This window comes from Thamnophis sirtalis, unplaced genomic scaffold (assembly GCF_051295495.1).
Source record: "Thamnophis sirtalis isolate CommonGarterSnake01/CBP01778 unplaced genomic scaffold, rThaSir2_p1.2 scaffold_4, whole genome shotgun sequence".
NCBI lineage: Eukaryota > Metazoa > Chordata > Lepidosauria > Squamata > Natricidae > Thamnophis > Thamnophis sirtalis.
In genome coordinates this window covers 129825900-129845423 of record NW_028261384.1, presented here as the reverse complement: position 1 = coordinate 129845423, position 19524 = coordinate 129825900, and the positions used below count along the sequence as shown (strand labels likewise).

General features: G+C 38.4%; 1 protein-coding gene across 1 annotated transcript; it reads left to right on the top strand.

The window, feature by feature from the left end:
- Positions 1–3901: 3901 nt before the first annotated feature.
- On the top strand, positions 3902–14161 carry LOC148046565 (vomeronasal type-2 receptor 26-like). Its single transcript, XM_087714846.1, has 6 exons — positions 3902–4176; positions 4891–5077; positions 6162–7028; positions 7923–8150; positions 8488–8614; positions 13260–14161. The coding sequence occupies exons 1-6, from the start codon at positions 3902–3904 to the stop codon at positions 14159–14161; spliced, it is 2586 nt and encodes an 861-aa protein (XP_087570972.1).
- Positions 14162–19524: the final 5363 nt, after the last annotated feature.

Sequence of the window (19524 nt, the reverse complement as noted above, 5' to 3'; positions counted from 1 at the left end):
GTAAAAATTCAAGTTGAAAAATAGGAACCACATTTGGTGGGAAGATAAACAGTGTTCCGTGCACCTTCAGCATTTAGTCATGCCAGCCACATGACCACGGAGATTTCTTCGAACAGTGCTGGCTCTTTGGCTTTGAAATGGATGAGCACCACCCCCTACAGTTGGGAATGACTAGCACATATGTGCAAGAGGAACCTTTACCTTTACCTTATTGAACTAGTAAAGCTGTTACAATGCATTTTTAATACTGAATTACATTTTCATAATATCAATTGCCAGACTTCAAAGAAAGGCCTCCAAGGTCCCTTCCAGCTCTATTCTGATTGATAGATCAATAGCCAGGAACCCAGGAAAAATCTCAACTTAAAGTCTCCCACACACTCAAATCTTAACCCAAGTTAAGATTGCAACAGAAAAACGAAACAACAAGTCAGCCTTTCTAAGATTTACCTTCATTACTTTTCACATCTAGTTTCTCATAGTCATAGGCATTGGGCCACAACAAAATGACAACCACACTTGTGTTTGATATAATCACCTGGATAGGTTTGATCCAGTTGAGAAAGGGGTAAGGATAAAACCTCACATATCTCCAGTCTACAACATAGTCCTTTTAACAATTCTAAGAAAGGCCTACACCCATTTGTACTACTCAGTTGACCCTGAGGACACAGATAAACCTCCAGGTGACCTCAATGACTCTCTAAAAATGCAAATGACTAGCTGTCTGCAAGGAGCATAAACTGGGTGTTGGTCTTACCTGAGACACCTGTTCTCTGTGCAGGTGGAGATAGCATCCAGGAATGGGTTAACCCCATCTGTTATCCAGTAGAACTGAGTCTGCAAACTTCAATGTCCCACCTCTTCTGGTAACTCCTCCAAGTGTTTGATGAAGGCGTTGCTGCAGACTGACATGTGATGAGTGGATAGTCTCTCCTGCTATCTCCACCTGCCCAGAGAATGGGCATCTCAGGTAAGACCAATACCCATTATCCATTGTTGGTGAAGATAGAATCCAGGAATGGGACATACCAAAGCCTGGACTGTGGCTGGAGACAACCACCTAGGGACCTGGTGACTTCTGGGGGTACCTGTACCATGGTCGAAGAGAAGCTCCTTCTGGTCTTCTGATGCAGTAGAAGAAACCATTGCAGGGTTCTGCTGTGCAGGTGGGTCCAAGGGACGATCATGAAACAGGACATCATGTTCCCCAGCAGTTGAGAGAGGATGATCAGTTGAACTCTCCGCTGAGATCTCACACTGCTGGCTAAGGCTCAAAGGCTGTCCTGTCGCTCCTGGAAAGGTAGACCCTGTCCTCTGAGGTATCTATGATTGCCCCCAGGTTAAGAAGGTGGGTCATGGGACAAAGGTGACTTTTGTCTAGGTTCACTAGGCACCCACTTTTGACACTGGAGGGGATGGCCTGCTTCACCCCTGAAGGATCACTTGGACAGGTAACAGTGCCCACTCCTGGCTGTCCTATCTTGCTGCTGACCCTGTCTAAGGGGAAACTGTCATTGCGGACAAGGGAGGTTAAATCCCCCATCCTACCCTCGAAAGGGTGACCTTTGGTAATATGGGAAGAAAGGTCCCTCTGATCTCCTATAGGGGGAAGGTAAAATTTCCCATTTGTCCTTTGATTCTATGAGTGGGAGTTCCAAGGGAGCTCTGAAAAGCTGGTCACCCAAAAAGGGAGCCACCACTTGTTTCTGGCATTGGCCTACCTTTGCCTAAGCCAGAGTAGGCACCTGGTCATCACTTAAGTGGCTGTGGCCTTAGAAGCAAATCTGACCGCATTCAAGGAAACATCAGTGGAAAACTCCACTGCCGCCTTAAGCTTATTGAGATCCTCGTGGGACCTAGTGTCGCTAGTGGGGATTCTACTCTATAGCTGTTTCAATCATAGCAGGGAAGTCCTGTTAAAGATAGATGAAGCAGTAGAGGCTCTCACAGCCCAGGCGGCAGCCTGATGGCCTTTCACCAAGGTCTGTTCAGATTTCTTGTTTTCTGGTTGAAGGGACTCCTCAGAATTACCTGTGATGACCAAAGGGGAGGACAGTTCCACCATAGGCACATCCCCAGCAGTTATCTCTAATGCCTTGACCAAGTCAGGACCTATGTTATAGAATTGTTCATCCTGGCTGTTGGGAAAAGGCCCCAATCATGGGGAGATCCACTGCCTCTGAACCACATCTAAGAATAATTTAGGGGAAGGGACCACCTGCTTCTCCACAGCAGGTTCAGAAAAGAGAGGGTCTGTAATGTCTCTTGATCCGAAAGGAGTTACCTGTGTGGACTGACTGGTCCCCATGTTGGCCACCTTTTGTTCCTTAAACAACAGAGACTGAAAGTCTGAACAGGCCCACAAAGGCCAGTTGATTGGGGATGAGGCTTTCATACTCAGAAAGGTCAGAATCCCTGTGGGTGTCCTCCTCGCCTGAGAATGATTATTAGCTTGGCAATCTAGCTTCCCTTCTATTTGGGCGGGTCAAAGATCCTTGGGAATCCCAGCCTTCCCTGTGGCCTGGGACCCTACTTCTCTCTGAGGGAAGCTCTCTGTTGTAACCCTGCTGCTATCCCCTGTCGGATGGCCTCCATAATAAGGGCCGCCATATAGGCTGGTTGAGGTTCAGTAACCTGCAAGGATGCTGTGTTAGGTGCAACCAAGGCCTTGGGCAAAGGGATATTGTGAGCTGACTAAAGGACTCTGGACAGTGGGGAATCCAGGGCCAAACCCACTTCCTCAGGAAGTGACAGGGAAATATTCTCATCAATGTCTGGGGACATTTCCTCTGACTGGAGTGAGTCCCAAATCAAGGTCATCTCTTCAAATTCAACCAGTCAGAGCTGAAGAAGCTCCTTAGATGAGAAGCAAAATGTCTTCAAAGAAAAACCAGAAAGTCCAGTTGCCTCTTGAAAAAAGCATCTTTGGGACAATCATGATCTGGATGACTGAGAATCTCCATAGACATTTGATCCAGTCATTCCCACTTGGCCAGGGGTATGTTCCAGATTCTTTTATTACTGGTTCACTCAGGGACGTGCTTTAGGCATGGGCATGCTTGATGCATGCTACGTGTGCATGCGCGGTAGTGAAAATATTGCTTCTGCACATGCGCGGTGCCTATGGAACCACTCATGGAATCAGTTCAGAGCTGTGGGTAGCCACTTTACTACCTACTCGGCCGAACTGGTCTGAACTGGTAGGAACCCACCTCTGGTTTTGGCCCTAAGAAGAAAGAAACCATTTATGAAAATATCAATATAAATTTATGGACTTCTTGTAAGCACCACAAATCAAGATTGAGTCAATCAACCATAACAACAGCAATGTCCATACATTTTGTAAAACAAATCAATTTTACCATATTTGAAGTACTTTTTGCCAGAGAAGAATAATTAAATCTTGGTCAAAATATTTTTGATTGAATATGGCTGTTTTCTCATTTTGGAAGCCTACTGCAAGTGCAAAACTGAATTCTATGTCATTACATATATTCCATATATATATAGAAAGATTGTTCCTTTTCATTTTAATGTTATTTATTTGAGTATTTATTTCCCTTGGTTTTCTTTATTTTTGATTGTGATCTTTGTTTCCTATTGCTGTTACACAGAAAGCAACAAACCACATCAAGATTAGATTAATTATTATTGTTGCAATTTCATGAAATGGTTAATCTACAATGGTTTTGCCTTTTAATTGACCATGTTTAATTCTACTTTACTGAACCTTAGGGAATTACAAACAGCACAGTGAATAGAAATCCAAATCAGATTGATGTTATTAATAGTCTTTGTTGCTAAACATATTCAAAGATAAGGCATGAAGAGCAAGGCTGTGTGAGTCTAGTTTTCCTACACTTTTCTTCCTTCAGATCATCCAAGAGAAAAAGTCAGAATGTTAGATTGCCCTATAAGGGGTAGAAGGCATATCAATTATCATTTGGGCAAAGCACAACTGAGATTTGCTCTGTTGCTCTCCAGACTGTGGCTATTCATATGGTTTCCTTGGGTTACGAGCCAGGATGCTAAATGCACCATCGACAGCCCTAGTGTTAAATACAAGTCTTACCATTTAGGTGATCTCATCATTGGTGGCATTATTTCGCTGATCTACATGATATCTAACCTAATTACCTTCCAAAAAAATCCATCTGAAGAGTTACTTGATGATCCTTTGTATGTAAACATTTTTCTTAACTTTACCAGATCTGAAATGTGGCTGATGAAAGAGCAAATGTATTTTGAGAAGGGCATAAATGATTGCAAGAGAACTTTCACCTCCTTTCATTTAATCTTTCTCTGACTAGAAGAAAGACAGTACTTGGCTTCAGCTTTATAACATTTCCCACCTGTCTTGGTCTCATTTAACAGATATATGACTTTCCCCAAACTCTCTGCTTTCTAGATTCCTTTAGCCTGGGTGCCAAACCTCAATGGCACAATAAATCTAGCATAGCATATACCATCAGCTTTTCTCTAATTCAATCCCTTTGACAATGAAAAATGAATCTTTGAAGCTGCAAATTCGTTATATGTTTTAGATACTACTAAGTCCAACAGTGGACTTTTAAAAATCAGATACTACACAAATATAAAATACTATAAAGATGTTATCTGCCAAATATCTAACTTGCTATTTCACTCATGAAACTGAGCACAAGTATTTTCTACACACTTTCTTTGAGGGCGTAGAGTTTATTTTCCTTGCTGCTAACAAATATCATTCATTTGAAATCCTCTGTGTGGAAATGCAACTGTTATGATAGAGGCATTATCCTCTTTTGAAGTTTGTTTCTGCAGAACTATCTACATATCTTGTCCTTGATCTTTGCTGTAAATGAGATCAACGCAAGTCCTCAGATCTTGCCAAATATCACTCTGGGCTTCGGTGTATCTAATGGCTATTTCATGGACATATCTTGCTTCTATGGAGCTTCTTTCTTCGCATGACAGTTTCATTCCCAACTACAGATGTAATATCCACCAAAATTTAGTATGTGTTATTGCGGGACCCAATTCTCATAGCTGTCAAGTTATGGCAGACATATTGAGCATTTACAAGATTCCACAGGTAAGATCTAGCCCAAGAAAACAAGTGAAGTATGCCTTCCTCTTTAATGAAATTTCCTCGATTGATTGTCATTATTGACAATCTGAACCTAAGTAATATTTGGTCACACAACACTTTCAAATTTTCCAGTCCTAATTTATGGAAATTACTCAAAGCATTTTATGAAAAGATATCTTGTCTCCATTTGTCTCACTTTGAGGAAGACGAAGATATCTCACTTCTCATCCAAGAAGCTTCATCAGTTTTGGTGAGGTTGATCTGATGAAGCTTCATAAATGAGAAGCAAAACATCTTCATTTTCTCATTTTCATTTTCATATCCAGTTGCCATTTGAAAAAGCACTGTTGAGACAACTATGACCTAAGTAGACACTTGTTTCTGCTTTGCAAAATGGGAAATAGGACAAATCCTCTTGATCTTACAACAGACTTTTCAGATTTAATTTGAAATATTTCTCTGTTGCTTTCCATGAAAGTTTCATTTAAGGTTGAAAAAAAGACTGTCTCTTGGAGTTAGGGGTGTTCCATCACTGTTTTTAAGAAAAGTTGGACAACTATGTGTTGGCTTTCTACCTTTCATAGGGGATTGGAATATATGATCACTGAGGTACCTTCAAACCTATACTCCCTGGTTGTATAAAAAAAGTTTATCTAATCTACTTGCCACTGGCTATGTGAAATGGTTATGATTGCTTAAGAAATTTCTTTTCTTGAACCTGCAGTTTTAGAAAATGATGGTGTCTCTTACCATTATTATACAGTGGTGGTAGATGGATCTACTCTTATATAATAAACTCTGTGAAATCATGAGAGAATGAGATCTTGCAAGATATTATTAGTATAATCTTACAATACAGCTAGAGCTATTATTCATTGTTTTCTTTCTTGTATGGACTACATCAAAGGGTTAACATCAAATTTAAAATTCTACAAGTCCTCCTCCATTCCTTTGACTCTCCTTAAAACTAGGCATGGTCTATTGCTCTTCTAAAACATTCCCCATACCGTCTCTGCTTTTGTGGATTTTGTGAAAGAACATCCAAAGATTTGTTGCCAAAATGCACTTCTTTTCTTTTTCTTTTTAGATTACATATGGCTCTGCTCCAGTGATTGATAACATAATTCATGAAGTCTTCTATCATCACATGTTTCCCAATGAACGTCTGCAAATTATGGGAATTCTCCAATTGCTGCTGCATTTTAGGTGGACCTGGATCGGGATAATTTTTCAAGTGAATGACATTGGTGAAAGATTTCTGAGGGAAGAGCTCATTATGTTTTCCAAGAGTGGAATCTGTTTTGATTACATTCAAGAGTTTCCAACAGAAACTTTTTCAAATGAGATGGGAGAAGTAGTGGATCATTTTCTTGAAATGTACAAAGTCATTATGACCAGTACCTCCAGTGTTGTTGTTCTATATTCTGAAAACCAAATGATGGCACCTTTCAGAATGATCTCCTCTGTTTCAGAAATTGTGGATACGGCATTGGAGAAAAAAGACAAAGTGTGGATTTTGCCCGCCCAAATGGAATACACTTCTATTCCATTTCAAAGAGACAAAAGTATGGACTTCATCCACGGGGCTCTTTCTTTAGCAGTTTCATCAAAAGAATTATTAGGATTTAATAGATTTCTTCAGATGGGAAACAATGTTGCAGATAAGAAAGACAATTTTGCAAGGGTCTTTTGGGAACAAGCCTTTGGCTGTTCTTTCTCAAAATCCACTTTAAACCGAGAGTCAGGGAAAACATGCACAGGGGAAGAGAAGCTGGAGACTCTTCCAGATGCTGTTTTTGAACTGAGCACGACTGGGCAAAGTTACAGTATCTACAATGCAGTCTATGCAGTGGCACATGCTCTCCAGGCCATGCTTACATCCCACTCCAAACACAGAGCAGGGACTGATACTAGTAGTAGAAAAAGGAAGCTTCTCAATCATCAAGTATGGCAGGTAATCTCCTGTACTTATTAATTGAGCAGGTGATGTTGCTTCCATATCTACAACTGTACATACAGCATGTAGAAACCCATTTTAATATATGGTGGAAAAAGATGGATCAGAATGTGCACATTTCCCTATCCTATATCAAGTGGTTGATTTCTCCCAGAAAGTTTCTTTATATGTGATCCACATAATTTGTTAATTTTATCTTCTTGATTGATGTGGTCTTTTCATAACATTATAAATAAGTGGAACAAGTACTGGTTGATAAATTTACAATCCACTGTAATATCTGCTGATCAAAATGGGTATGCCTTCTCAGTGGCATTTTTTGATTACATTCTAATTAATCAACGTGGAAGCACTTTCTCTCCTTGGAAAAATTAAGGGAATTGATGTACACACTTTTTCTCTTAATACTTAGAGAATTTTGAAAGAATATAAGTATTGCAGGCTAATTGATTGCTCACTGCCAGGAGTTCAGACTCAAGTTTACTCAGCCTTCTATCCTTTTGAGTTCGGTAAAATGAGGATTGTTGGGGGCAATATACTGATTCTGTAAACCATTTGGAGAGTACTGTAAAGCACTATGAAGCAGTATATAAGTGCTACTTCTAGTGTGATGCATGAACTATGAGAGAGTAGAAGAGGAAAAGGGGTTGGTAGTTTCAGACTCTGAGAATGAAAATTGCTGGTAATAGAGACATATATCTTTAAGTGATTAAAAAAACAATGAAATTTGGGTTGTTGATATTTCCCTGACTCTTGTGATACTTCTTCTGGCTGCTGTGAATGTAGCCAATGGCTCCACCATTTAAGAGGGCAACAATATCTTTTGAAAAAGTATTGCTGTTTATTTTTCCGATTCCATCATATTAACTTCAATAATGTTCTTCCCTTGAGCTTCATCACTACCTAAGAAAAGTCTCATTTAACAACAGTGCTGGAGATAATATTTTCTTTGACCAGAATGGGAAGATTGCAACTGGCTTTGACATTATCAACTGGATCACTTTCCCAAATCAATCTTTTCTTAGGATCAAAGTTGGAAAAGTAAACCCATCGGTTCACCGAGAAAGCCTTCTCTCTCTATCAGCAGATAACATTGTGTGGGCCAACCTTTTTAATCAGGTATCTTCCATACATTTTTCAAGGGTTGCATTGATGCTGCAGCTATGTCTGGATAGTTTTTGAATAGTTGAACAAATTAATAAATAAGCTAAATGAAAGCAGTATTCCTGATGCAGAGGACTTTAAAGAGAATTTTGTGTTAGAAATAGTAACTCATGAACTCCAAGCTCTGTGTTAAGTAGACCTAATCTTTGAGATCTATGTGTGGATCCAGATAATTTTCCCTTTACATCTCATTATGCCACTAAGATATTTTATGAAATAAAACCAGTCACGCACATCAGAATGGAAAGTTTCAAAACTCTAATGCAAGAATGGCTCTTTCATTCATTAACAGACTCAACCTGTTTCTTTGTGCAATGATCCTTGCTCCTTGGGTTACAGCAAGATCAAAATTGAAGGGAAACCATTTTGCTGTTACAAATGCCTTCGTTGCCCAGAAGGGAAAATTGCCAACCAGACAGGTAAGAGATTCCATGCAAAACAGTTGATGTCTTCTAACTCTGAAGATGAGTATTTTTCTTTTAGAATGGAAAATTCAAGAGCAAAACCCAGAAATAACTTTGAAAATTCATTTTGTAATAGAAAACATCAAAAATAAAACAGAGTGTGTCCATTTATTTTTAAAAGATGATTCTATTTCCATGTTTTTTGCAATGATTGTGAAAGACTGTGGCCCCTTTTGTCCAAGAAAGTTAAAGGAGTCACATGAAGGACATACATTGGTTTTTGAAAAATAGATAAATTTAAGGGCATTTTTTTGGAAATAAAAAACTGCCCTTTATACTAAAGTATGGCTAGTCTGTGTTTGTGTGTGTGTGTGTGTGTGTGTGTGTGTGTGTGTGTGTGTGTGTGTGATAGTGTGTGTGTGTGTGTGTGTGTGTGTGTGTGTGTGTGTGTGTGTGTGTATGCTGGTCTTGTTGTATTCAGGTCTTTTCCCATGTAAGATTGAGATTGTCTTGGCAACATTTCAGTGAGGTCTCACTCGCCATCTTCAGGCTGAGTTTTGAGCTTAAAGTGTGATCGGAGCTGCCGTCTTTCTATAAATCTTGGTGGGGATGTGTGGAGTGCTGGCTTTGTTTCAGTAAGTGGAATGATTGGTTGTGTGGTTGTATCATGATTGGTAGATTGATGCTGATTGGTGCTGGCTGTGTGTCCATTGTTGTTTTGTGTATATATATATGGGAGTGTCTACTCAATTCACATGTATATTCAAAACAGTATATATATATTGGTTTTTTGGGAATTTTTTTTATTTTTATTAAACAAACAACGCACACAGAAAATAATCATCTTACATTACATCTTGTAGAAAGTGTGTCAGTTGCTTAAAATTAGCTTTCGTGCATCTCTTCCACAGTCATTACTTACATTCATATCAAATGTCAAAAATTCTTTATGAGTCTTACTATCAACATATCATAGTTCTCATTTGACTGAGATTGTTTTAGTGTCCTTTTGCCTAAAATAATCCATGGTTAAAAAAAATGCCTAATGGCATTTAATTAATTATTACAAAGTCATCCAATAGCCTTAAACCTTTCTAACATATTCTAAACAAAGATTAGTTGACAAAGTTTCTAAGCCTTTTTCCTCCCCAAGTCACTGTTTATAATTTGTGTCCAGGTTCCTTTTGTTATGATAATACATACATACATACATACATACATACATACACACACACACACACACACACACACACACACACACATACACATACACATACACATACAAGAGTCCTCACAAGAGTCCATCACGACAGAAACCCAATATTTTTTACTGTTGCCTTTGTTATATTTGTGTTATATTTGTGCTGATAAATAACCAGGGCATACCAGGGGTTGTGACACTAAATATATACTTACCTCCCTGGACTCAGCTGATAAGGAGAAGGACCTGTGGCTTAATGGCTAAGTCATTTGCCTAAGATGTAATATAGCCCAGGTTCGAATCCCAGTAAGGGTATGGCTAGCTGATGAGAGCTAAATAGCTTGAAATAGATCTATACTAGTCTCCCTTTATTTATTTATCAGCACAAATATAACAAATGTAACAAAAAGGCAACAGTAAAAAAAAGGGGGGTTCTGTCTGGATGGTCTCTTGTGATGAGCCGAAGGACAGAGAATGGAAGTAGTGATCTTCCTCCCATATTTGGGCATACCGGGGGTTGTAAAATCTAAATAGATACCTTTCACCCTGGCTGGCTGATAAGGAGTCGAGCTCTGTGGCTCAATGGTTAACACATCTGCCTTAGAGGCAATACAGCACAGGCTCGATTCCCAGTGAGGGTATGGCTAGCTGATGAGAGCTAAATAGCTTGAAATAGATCTATACTAGTCTCCCTTTATTTATTTATCAGCACAAATATAACATATATCCAAATTCCTTATATTAAACCAGTACATATATATGTCATTAACTATATCTCTTATCATTTCATTATTATTGCTATTAATATTTGTTAACAAAATCATGTATTACTTATATCCAGCTTCCTCACCTCCAGCCAACATAGAAATATACCTTGTTACCATTATCAACTATTTATTTAACCAAGCAATCTAAAAATTACTAAATTCCTACTTACTAATCATCAAACTTAGCTATTATTTTTTATTATAAATTTTCATATATCAACCTGTGTCTTTACAGAAGGCATATAGTCTTATTTCTTTTGCCATTTGTGAAGTTAATCTTCTGTTTATTTCCTTGGTAAAGTTTTTATGGACATCTCTCCACACCTTGTTGCCTTGTTGTTTGTTGGATCTCTCAGGTAATCTCGGCACCCTTTTTCTACTTTCATTGATTTATCTTTGATTATGAATCCTGCTTCTGATAATTTTTTTCTCTTTGAAACCATCCTTTTTTCTCTTTTTTCTTCTTTTGTGCCTTGAAATTTGGGGTAGAGCTCTGGACCATCGAATTCCCCTCTCTATACTCCCATTTTTTCGCTTTCAACCACTTTCACTTCAGAAATCAAATCATTAGTTTTCTTATCTTTGTGTTCATTTTTCTCTTCAGTTTTTGGAGCTCCATCTCCCTCATTTTTTTCTGATATAAACTCTATCTTCTTATCAATTCTCCAAGTTACTTCCAATAACTTTTGAATTGCGTCCCAAATCTTTTGCAAAATTAAAGTTTTCTCCTCTGAAAATTGATCCATGTTTCCAAATTGTAAATTACTGCCACTCTAGCTTTCAAGACTATACATACATACATACATACATACATACATACACAAAATCATTTGCAATCTTCACAAGAAATAGTTTCCATTTTTCCCCCTCTCCCAGTGCCGATAAGGTTCTCAAAGGACAGTTGTGGTAAACACTTTGTGCCCTTGGCTCTTATCACTTTTAGTTACGGAACTTTGAAGTACAAAGACAGTGAAATCAAAGGAGAAGCAGGAACAAATGTGTAGTTTCAAAAAAAAACCTCTAGCCTCTAGCTTCCAAGTAGCAGAATTCAATTATCTTCCTTCACTCTCTTAAATTATCTGAGATTTAAGAGGGACAAAGTTCTTAAATGGAGTTTAATAGCAAATAATAGACATTTTTTGTTAGAGTAGAGAGCGAGATTTTGATCCTTAAGTTGATAAATAAAGCAAGAAAAAGCTGAAGAACAAAAACTGGTCTGTTCACTTTAAGAAGAGGGGAGAGAGAGAAAAAAATTGTGAGGAGCACTTCAATCCACAAAGTGTAGTTACAAAAAGAAAAGCATACTAACCAAAACAATCTAATGAAAATCAATTCTGCCGCTAATTTCTTCTGCTTAAGCATTTAATTTAGCATAAAAAAGAAGCTCTTTTGGACATTTTTTTTTTCAAAACAGAAAGGATTCACCAGATGATCACACTTTCTCTTTCCATTTCCTTCTGTTCCTTAGCCCCACTTCATCAGCCTAGGCTGCCTTTTGTTGCCAGCTGAAGTCCTTCTCTTGTATCAATCAAAGACTTGCGTTGTCCCTGAGATCAGCAAGACATGGTCTTCCTGTTCACCATCTCTTCAGGACAGTTTAGGTCCAACTGGACCACCCAGTGGCAAAAGTATCGGCTGCAGTCTCAGAACATCGAGACAACATGTCCGTACTGGAAGGACGATGGCTCCTCCCTCAATATGTATATTGTTTTGAAACACTGTACCAGTATCCTCAACTTACACCTTATTATTTAGTCACAATTGAAAGTAACAACACTTAAAAGAGAGACTTATTATTGTTTTCCACACGTATGACCATTGCAACATCCCCATGGTCACATGATCAAAATTTGGGTGCTAGGCATGTATTCATGGTGGTAGCAATGTCCCAGGGGCATGTGATCACGTTTTCAGACCTTCTGACAAGCAAAGGCTACAGGGAAGTCAGATACACTTAACAATTATGTTACTAATTTAACAGCTACAATGATTCACCTATCAATTATGGCAAGAGTGGTCATATAATGGGAAAAAACCCACTTGACAATTATCTGTAATGTGCTCTACATGGGCCTTCTCTTGCACATTATCTGGTTTGTTCAAAATGTGGTGGCCCACATGGTTTTATGGAAGTCTACATTCACACATGTGTCACCTCTGATGTGGGAGATCCATTGATTACCAATGTGCTTAAGGAAATCCATGATAAGATAAAGAGCCTTTTATAGTGGCTCATTTCTTGAGGAACATCATCATGGTGGAGATATGACTGGCCCCAACTGTGATGTTTCTTGAAATGCCTTGAAGACATGACTTACCAGCAAGCCTAGGGATCCAGGCTGATGCCGAGCACATCAAGTGGTTTCTCTGAATAGTGTCACCAAGGGGTAGTATGTATTAACTTTTTATATGGGGCCTTATCTTTGGAAGAAACCCAGCATTACCATGAATTAGGAAGAATTATGGATCTTTGATAAATAACTTACTAAGTAAAGTCAGAGTAATTACTAGGAAACCCTTCTTACCAAATTCAGTTAAACAACTTCCCTGGTCTTCAACCTTAGATATAGGTTAGATATCAAATTCCCAGTCTGGAAATTCTAGGCACTGAAATAGGCTTCATCTGAAAGTTGGGTAAGGGTGAGATAACTCTGAATTCTTATGTGTTTGACAACTCTGTTTCCTCTTCTAGATTCAGATGACTGTTTCCCATGTCCTGAAGAAAGCTATCCTAACAAGGACAAAGTGCTTTGCATTAAAAAACATATGACCTTCTTGTCTTACAAAGAACCCTTGGGAATCACCTTGACAAGTGTGGCTTTCTTCTTTTCTTTCATCTCAGCCATGGTCCTGGGGATCTTCATTAAACAGCAGGACACTCCCATTGTTAAAGCTAACAACAGGAACCTGACCTATAGTCTTCTAATTGTTCTCCTTCTCTCCTTCCTTTGCACGTTGCTTTTCATTGGACAACCAAACCAAGTAAAATGTCTCATGAGACAAATTGCTTTTGGCATCATCTTCTCTGTAGCTCTTTCTTGTATATTGGGGAAAACAACCATAGTGGTCCTAGCTTTCATGGCCACCAAACCAGGCTCCCAAATCAGGAAATGGGTGGGGAAAAGGCTGGCCAACACTATTATCCTGTCTTGCACTTTGGTGCAAATTACCATTTGTAGTGTGTGGCTGGCAATTTCTCCCCCGTTCCCAGATTCAGACATGCACTCCATGCCTGAAGAAATTGTCCTGGAATGTAATGAAGGCTCAGCCATCATGTTTTACCTTGTCCTTGGCTTTATGGGGTTCTTGGCAGCCATCAGTTTTACAGTGGCCTTTCTAGCCAGGAAATTACCTGATAGCTTTAATGAAGCCAAATTTATCACCTTCAGCATGATGGTGTTTTACAGTGTCTGGGTGTCATTTGTTCCCACCTATCTGAGTACCAAGGGAAAGTACATGGTGGCTGTGGAGATCTTCTCCATTTTGGCTTCTGCAGCTGGATTACTGGGCTGCATCTTTTTCCCCAAATGTTATATTATTGTCATGAGGCCTGATTTGAACAGAAAGGGAAATCTGATAAAGAAACAAAACTGAACTCCTGCCTTATTTATTTATTTATTTATTTATTTAGTTAGTTAGTTAGTTAGTTAGTTAGTTAGTTAGTTAGAAAGCTTTGCTCTTTAGTTCAAACTTCACGTTGCTTTCAATTTGGTAATGTTAGTTCAGCATCATTCCTTCTTCCCAAAATAATCATGAGTAACATATGCACTCCAAAAGAAAGACAATCTCATTCTTAATTGTAGTGGTAGTACATTTTGTTTTTAAAATGCAGGGAACGTCATATATATTTTCCTTGAGTTACTTGTAATTAGATGCCCAATATTCAGGGTCAAAATGTTATGCTTTGTTATGTAGAAAAGACCAATTTTCAGAAAAACCTTATTTCTACTGCAATAGCATACAACAACATACAGGTGAATATTTTGGTGGAATTCTGAAAGTTGCTTTTTCAAAAGGCAACTCGACCTTCTTTGTTTTTCCTTGAAGTCCAGTTGTCTTTTGAAAAAACACTTTTGAGACAACCATGTCCAGGATTCCTGTGAATCACCATAAATGTTGTGGTGGAATGGCTTTTTTTTAAATAATGAAATAATTGGAATAATTAGACCAGAGGTGTCAAACTCGATTTCATTGAGGGATGTATCAGGGTTGTGTTTGATCGGGGGGGGGGGCAGAATGGGCATGGCCAGCTTGATTTCACTCATGTCGGGGGCACTTGAGGTGGCCCAAGTGCTCTGCAAATGAAAATGGTCTTCTGAGCTCTGTTTTTGGGTGAGATGGTGGGCCAGTTTTTGTTGTTTTCAGGGCGGCCCCTGCAAGATCGAAGCACATTGTGGACCACATCTTGCCTCCAGGCATTGAATTTGACACCCCTGAATTAGACTTAGCACCACAACAAATAGAAGAGAAGTGAACAGTATCTTTGCACCAGTCCAGATAAAAAACCCTATAATGTGGCTAATAATATTGGGAGAAGAGTAGGAGAAAGGGGTGATATTATGAAATAAAAAGAAATAGAATCCCACCAAAGATTTTTATATGAACAATGTAAATACAATAACATAAAACTCAACTTAGAGTCTCACAGATCCTCAAAGGGAAGATGTATCACCCCAGGGTTAAGATTGCAGCAAAGAGATTAACCAGCCAGTCAGCCTCATTCCATTTCATATGGTCCATTTTCTCATAGCTGTAGGCCCTGGGTCACAAACAAATGACAAACACACCAGAGTGTGACATAAATATCACCTGCATTGCTTTCAGCCAGCCATTCCTTCTTGGCCCTAAGAAGAACACAATGGCAAACCACTTCTGAAGATTTCAAGAAAAATGCATGGATTTGTTCCTGTAAGCACCACAAGTCAAGGTTGACTCAATCAACCATACCAATAATGCTGACCATAACATTTTATAAAATAAACCCATTTTATTATATTTCAAAGATTGTTGGAGAGAAAAGAGTAATGAATTCTTGATGAGATAAAGCCATTGACTTTTTTTGACAAATGATGGAGCTTTTTGACTTAACATACCGTATTTTTCAGAGTATAAGACACACCTTTTTCCCTCAAAAAAGAGGCTGAAAATCTGGGTGTGTCTTATACACTGAATACAGCATTTTTTCCCTCTGAAACCCTGCCCTCTTCACAACTGGCCATGCAGAGCCTCTAGGAAGTTTTTTGAGAGCTCCTGGTGGCTGGGGAGGGCAGAAATGAGCAAAAAATGACCTGGTTTTTTGCTCAATTTTACCCCCCCCCCCAGCTCTCAGGAGCACTTTATAAGCTTCCTAAAGGCTATCCATGCCCTTTTTTAATGAAAAATATTTTTGTGAAAAATGGGCCATTTTTTGCTCATTTTTGCCCACCCCCCACTGCCCCAGGAGCACTCTGCAAGCCCCCTAAAGACTATTCAGGGGGAATAGGCCCATTTTCATGAAAAATGGGCCATTTTTGAGAGTTTTGCAGAGTGAAAAAACTTTTTTTTATTTGCCTCTTCAAAACCTTGGTGCATCTTATACTCCGGTGCGTCTTATACTCTGAAAAATACGGTATTTGTTTTCTCATTATGGAAGCTTACCTTTCTGGAAAGCATTTGCCTTGATTGGAACCTATTTTTCTCTTGCTGCTACACAGAAAGCCACACACAATTTTCATTGAGGTGAGATCAATTATTTTCTTCTGCAATTTCAGAAGAGTATGAGATGTTCTGCATCATAATTGATCACATTTAATTATATTCCTCTGGACCCTTGGAAGTTCCGAGGAGTAGAGCAAAACACTAACTCAAACAAGAATGCCTGTTCTTAATTATATGCTTATTGTTCCTTATTGTATTCAAATATGAGATTTGATTAGTAAGGCTGTTTGGGTCTGTTTTTCCAATACATTTTTGCATTCAAATCATCTAAGGGAAATAACAAAAATATTAGGTTGTCTTGTCTTCATAAACCACATCAATAATCATTTGGGGAATGACCATCTGTTATTTGTTATGTTATCCTTCATGCTATGGGAGATAATATGGCTTCCACAGATCATGAGCCATGATGCTAAATGCACCATCAATGACCCTAGTATTAAATACAAATCTTATCACTCAAGTGATCTCAACATTGGTGGCATTACAGCAAAAATAAATTTTAAGCCTGCAAAAGATATTGTTAGAAATTCAGAAATTATCAAACACATTTGAAAGAATGGGGAAGAAGTCAGAAAACCTATAGCATCTAACTGTAAAATATGATGAAGAAGTTGGAGATGTTTATCAAGTGGGAAAAGTGGAGGTTAAAGTCCTAAAAACCAAAGAGAAAAATGACCATAAATGATATCTATGGTGATTGGCCTGTGTCTGAAAATGGAAAGAGTGGAACACTGAAAGAGGAATTAAATGGAGGGGTACTCTACCCCAGATGGCAAGATACAGAAGAAGAAAAAACAAAAGAATTTATGGATTTAAAGAGAGAAATTTTATTAGCAACATTATTGATAACACCACTGACAATTAAAGCTGATTAAGGAAACAGAAGAAGGGCATCAAAATTACATGAGAGACTTAATAAGCAGTGAGTTGCTAAGAGGAGTCCATACAAATTTGATTAAGGAGATGATTAGAGGATTGATACCACAAATGGCAGAAGACATGAGACTGTTTTGCTACTGGAAAGATACAGGTTGAAAGAAGGAAGTGCATAATTTAAAACCAGTTAATCTTAGTGAAATTGGTTCACCGACAAAAAGCCCGCCCGACTAAACCGCACTCCGACGAATGAGCGCTGAATCGCGCCGACAACAGCGTGGCAACAGAACCGCGCTGTAAACCTAACACTAACCCTAAACCTAAACTTAACCCTAAACATAACACTAACCCTAAACTTAACCCTAAACCTAACCCTAACCCTAACCCTAACCCTAACCCTAACCCTAACCCTAACCCTAACCCTAACCCTAACCCTAACCCTAACCCTAACCCTAACCCTAACCCTAACCCTAACCCTAACCCTAACCCTAACCCTAACCCTAACCCTAACCCTAACCCTAACCCTAACCCTAACCCTAACCCTAACCCTAACCCTAACCCTTACCTTCTTCTGTTGACATGCTGTTGTAAATCACCCTTCTGTCGCCGTGCTGTTGTCGCCGCGCTGTTGTCGGCGCATTGATGATGTCGCGGTTTTAGCGATGTGGTTTTGTTGGCGCACTTTTGTCGGGTCATGAGTGAAATTTAGTGACAATAGATATAGTCAAATAAATAATTGATAATGATAATAATATATACATATGTATTGTTATGATAAGTAATAATTAGATATGAATATTTGAATGGTACCTATGAAAGGAAGATTAGAAATCTTTTTGGTTATATATAAAAGCTAATAAAAAAGAACTAAGTTAAATTTAGTTAAATTTTGATTATTGGGGGGAAATGTTATGATACATGATACAGTTAAATAAAGGAAGAATAATGATACAAAGGAAAATATATATGTATGGGTACTACATAAGGAAACTGGATGTAAATTGTAAACAGTGATTTGGAAAGGAGGATTAGAAATTTTTGTTACTAGATATTATGGATGTTTAGCTAGAATAGGCCATAAGGATTCAGTGTTATTGGAGGATTTTAGAAATAGCAAATGAAATGCCAGTATGTGGTTATGTATTAAATCTTGATATATTTTATGATGAAGGATGTTTAAACAATTGGAGTCAAATGAAAATGGAGGTATGATGATGGTAATATGACTGTGGAAGAGATGCACAAAAGTTTTTTGCAACCAACTAATACACTTTCTACAGTATGTAAAGAAGGAGGATTCTTTGTGTTGTGTTTGTTTTGAATATATATATTCAATATATATATTCAATATATATATATATATATATATATATATATATATATATATATATATATGTGTGTGTGTGTGTGTGTGTGTGTGTGTGTGTGTGTGTGTGTGTGTGTGTGTGTGTATGTATGTATGTATGTATGTATGTATGTATGTATGTATGTATATGTATATGTATATGTATATGTATATGTATATGTATATGTATATGTATATGTATATGTATATGTATATGTATATGTATATGTATATGTATATGTATATGTATATGTATATGTATATGTATATGTATATGTATATGTATATGTATATGTATATGTATATGTATATGTATATGTATATGTATATGTATATGTATATCAGGGGTGGGTTTCAACCGGTTGGTGGCGGTCCCCGCAAACTGGTTGGTCGGCGAACCCGGAAGTAAGTAACTTCCGGGAACGGCGAAGGGCCCACCCGCCCGCCTGCGTTGCTTACCCGGTTTTGACTAGTTCTGCGCTTCCACGCATGCACAGGACGCATACAGTGCCTGTGCGATCCTCCAGGAGCAGCTGGAGCATCGCACAGATGCCAGTATGCATGCGTGCGCTGCGCGCGTGCACGAGGACACCGCCGGCCCCGTTCCAACCAAACCGGTTGGAACAGGGCGAGAAACCCACCCCTGATGAATAGGAAAAGGAATAGGAATAGGAATAGGAATAGGAATAGGAATGTGAATGTGAATGTGAATGTGAATGTGAATACGAATACGAATACGAATACGAATACGAATACGAATACGAATACGAATACGAATTTGAATATGAATATGAATTTGAATTTGAATTTGAATTTGAATTTGAATATGAATATGAATATGAATATGAATATGAATATGTGCGTGTATATCTCTTGACAGATAATGGAAGCTGTTAGCTTCCTCCCATAATTGCGGCTTACCAGGGGTTGTGACACAATCTATCTATCTATCTATCTATCTATCTATCTATCTATCATCTGTCTATCTATCTATTCCAGCATAGTACTGTATGTCTGTCAGATCAGATAATATTTT

Coding starts and splice junctions, on each gene's coding strand:
- LOC148046565 (XM_087714846.1), top strand. CDS start 3,902: ATGTTAGATTGCCCTATAAGGGGTAGAAGGCATATCAATTATCATTTG. Junction 5,078..6,161: donor GCATTTACAAGATTCCACAG/GTAAGATCTAGC, acceptor TTTTCTTTTTAG/ATTACATATGGCTCTGCTCC. Junction 7,029..7,922: donor TCAATCATCAAGTATGGCAG/GTAATCTCCTGT, acceptor TCTTCCCTTGAG/CTTCATCACTACCTAAGAAA.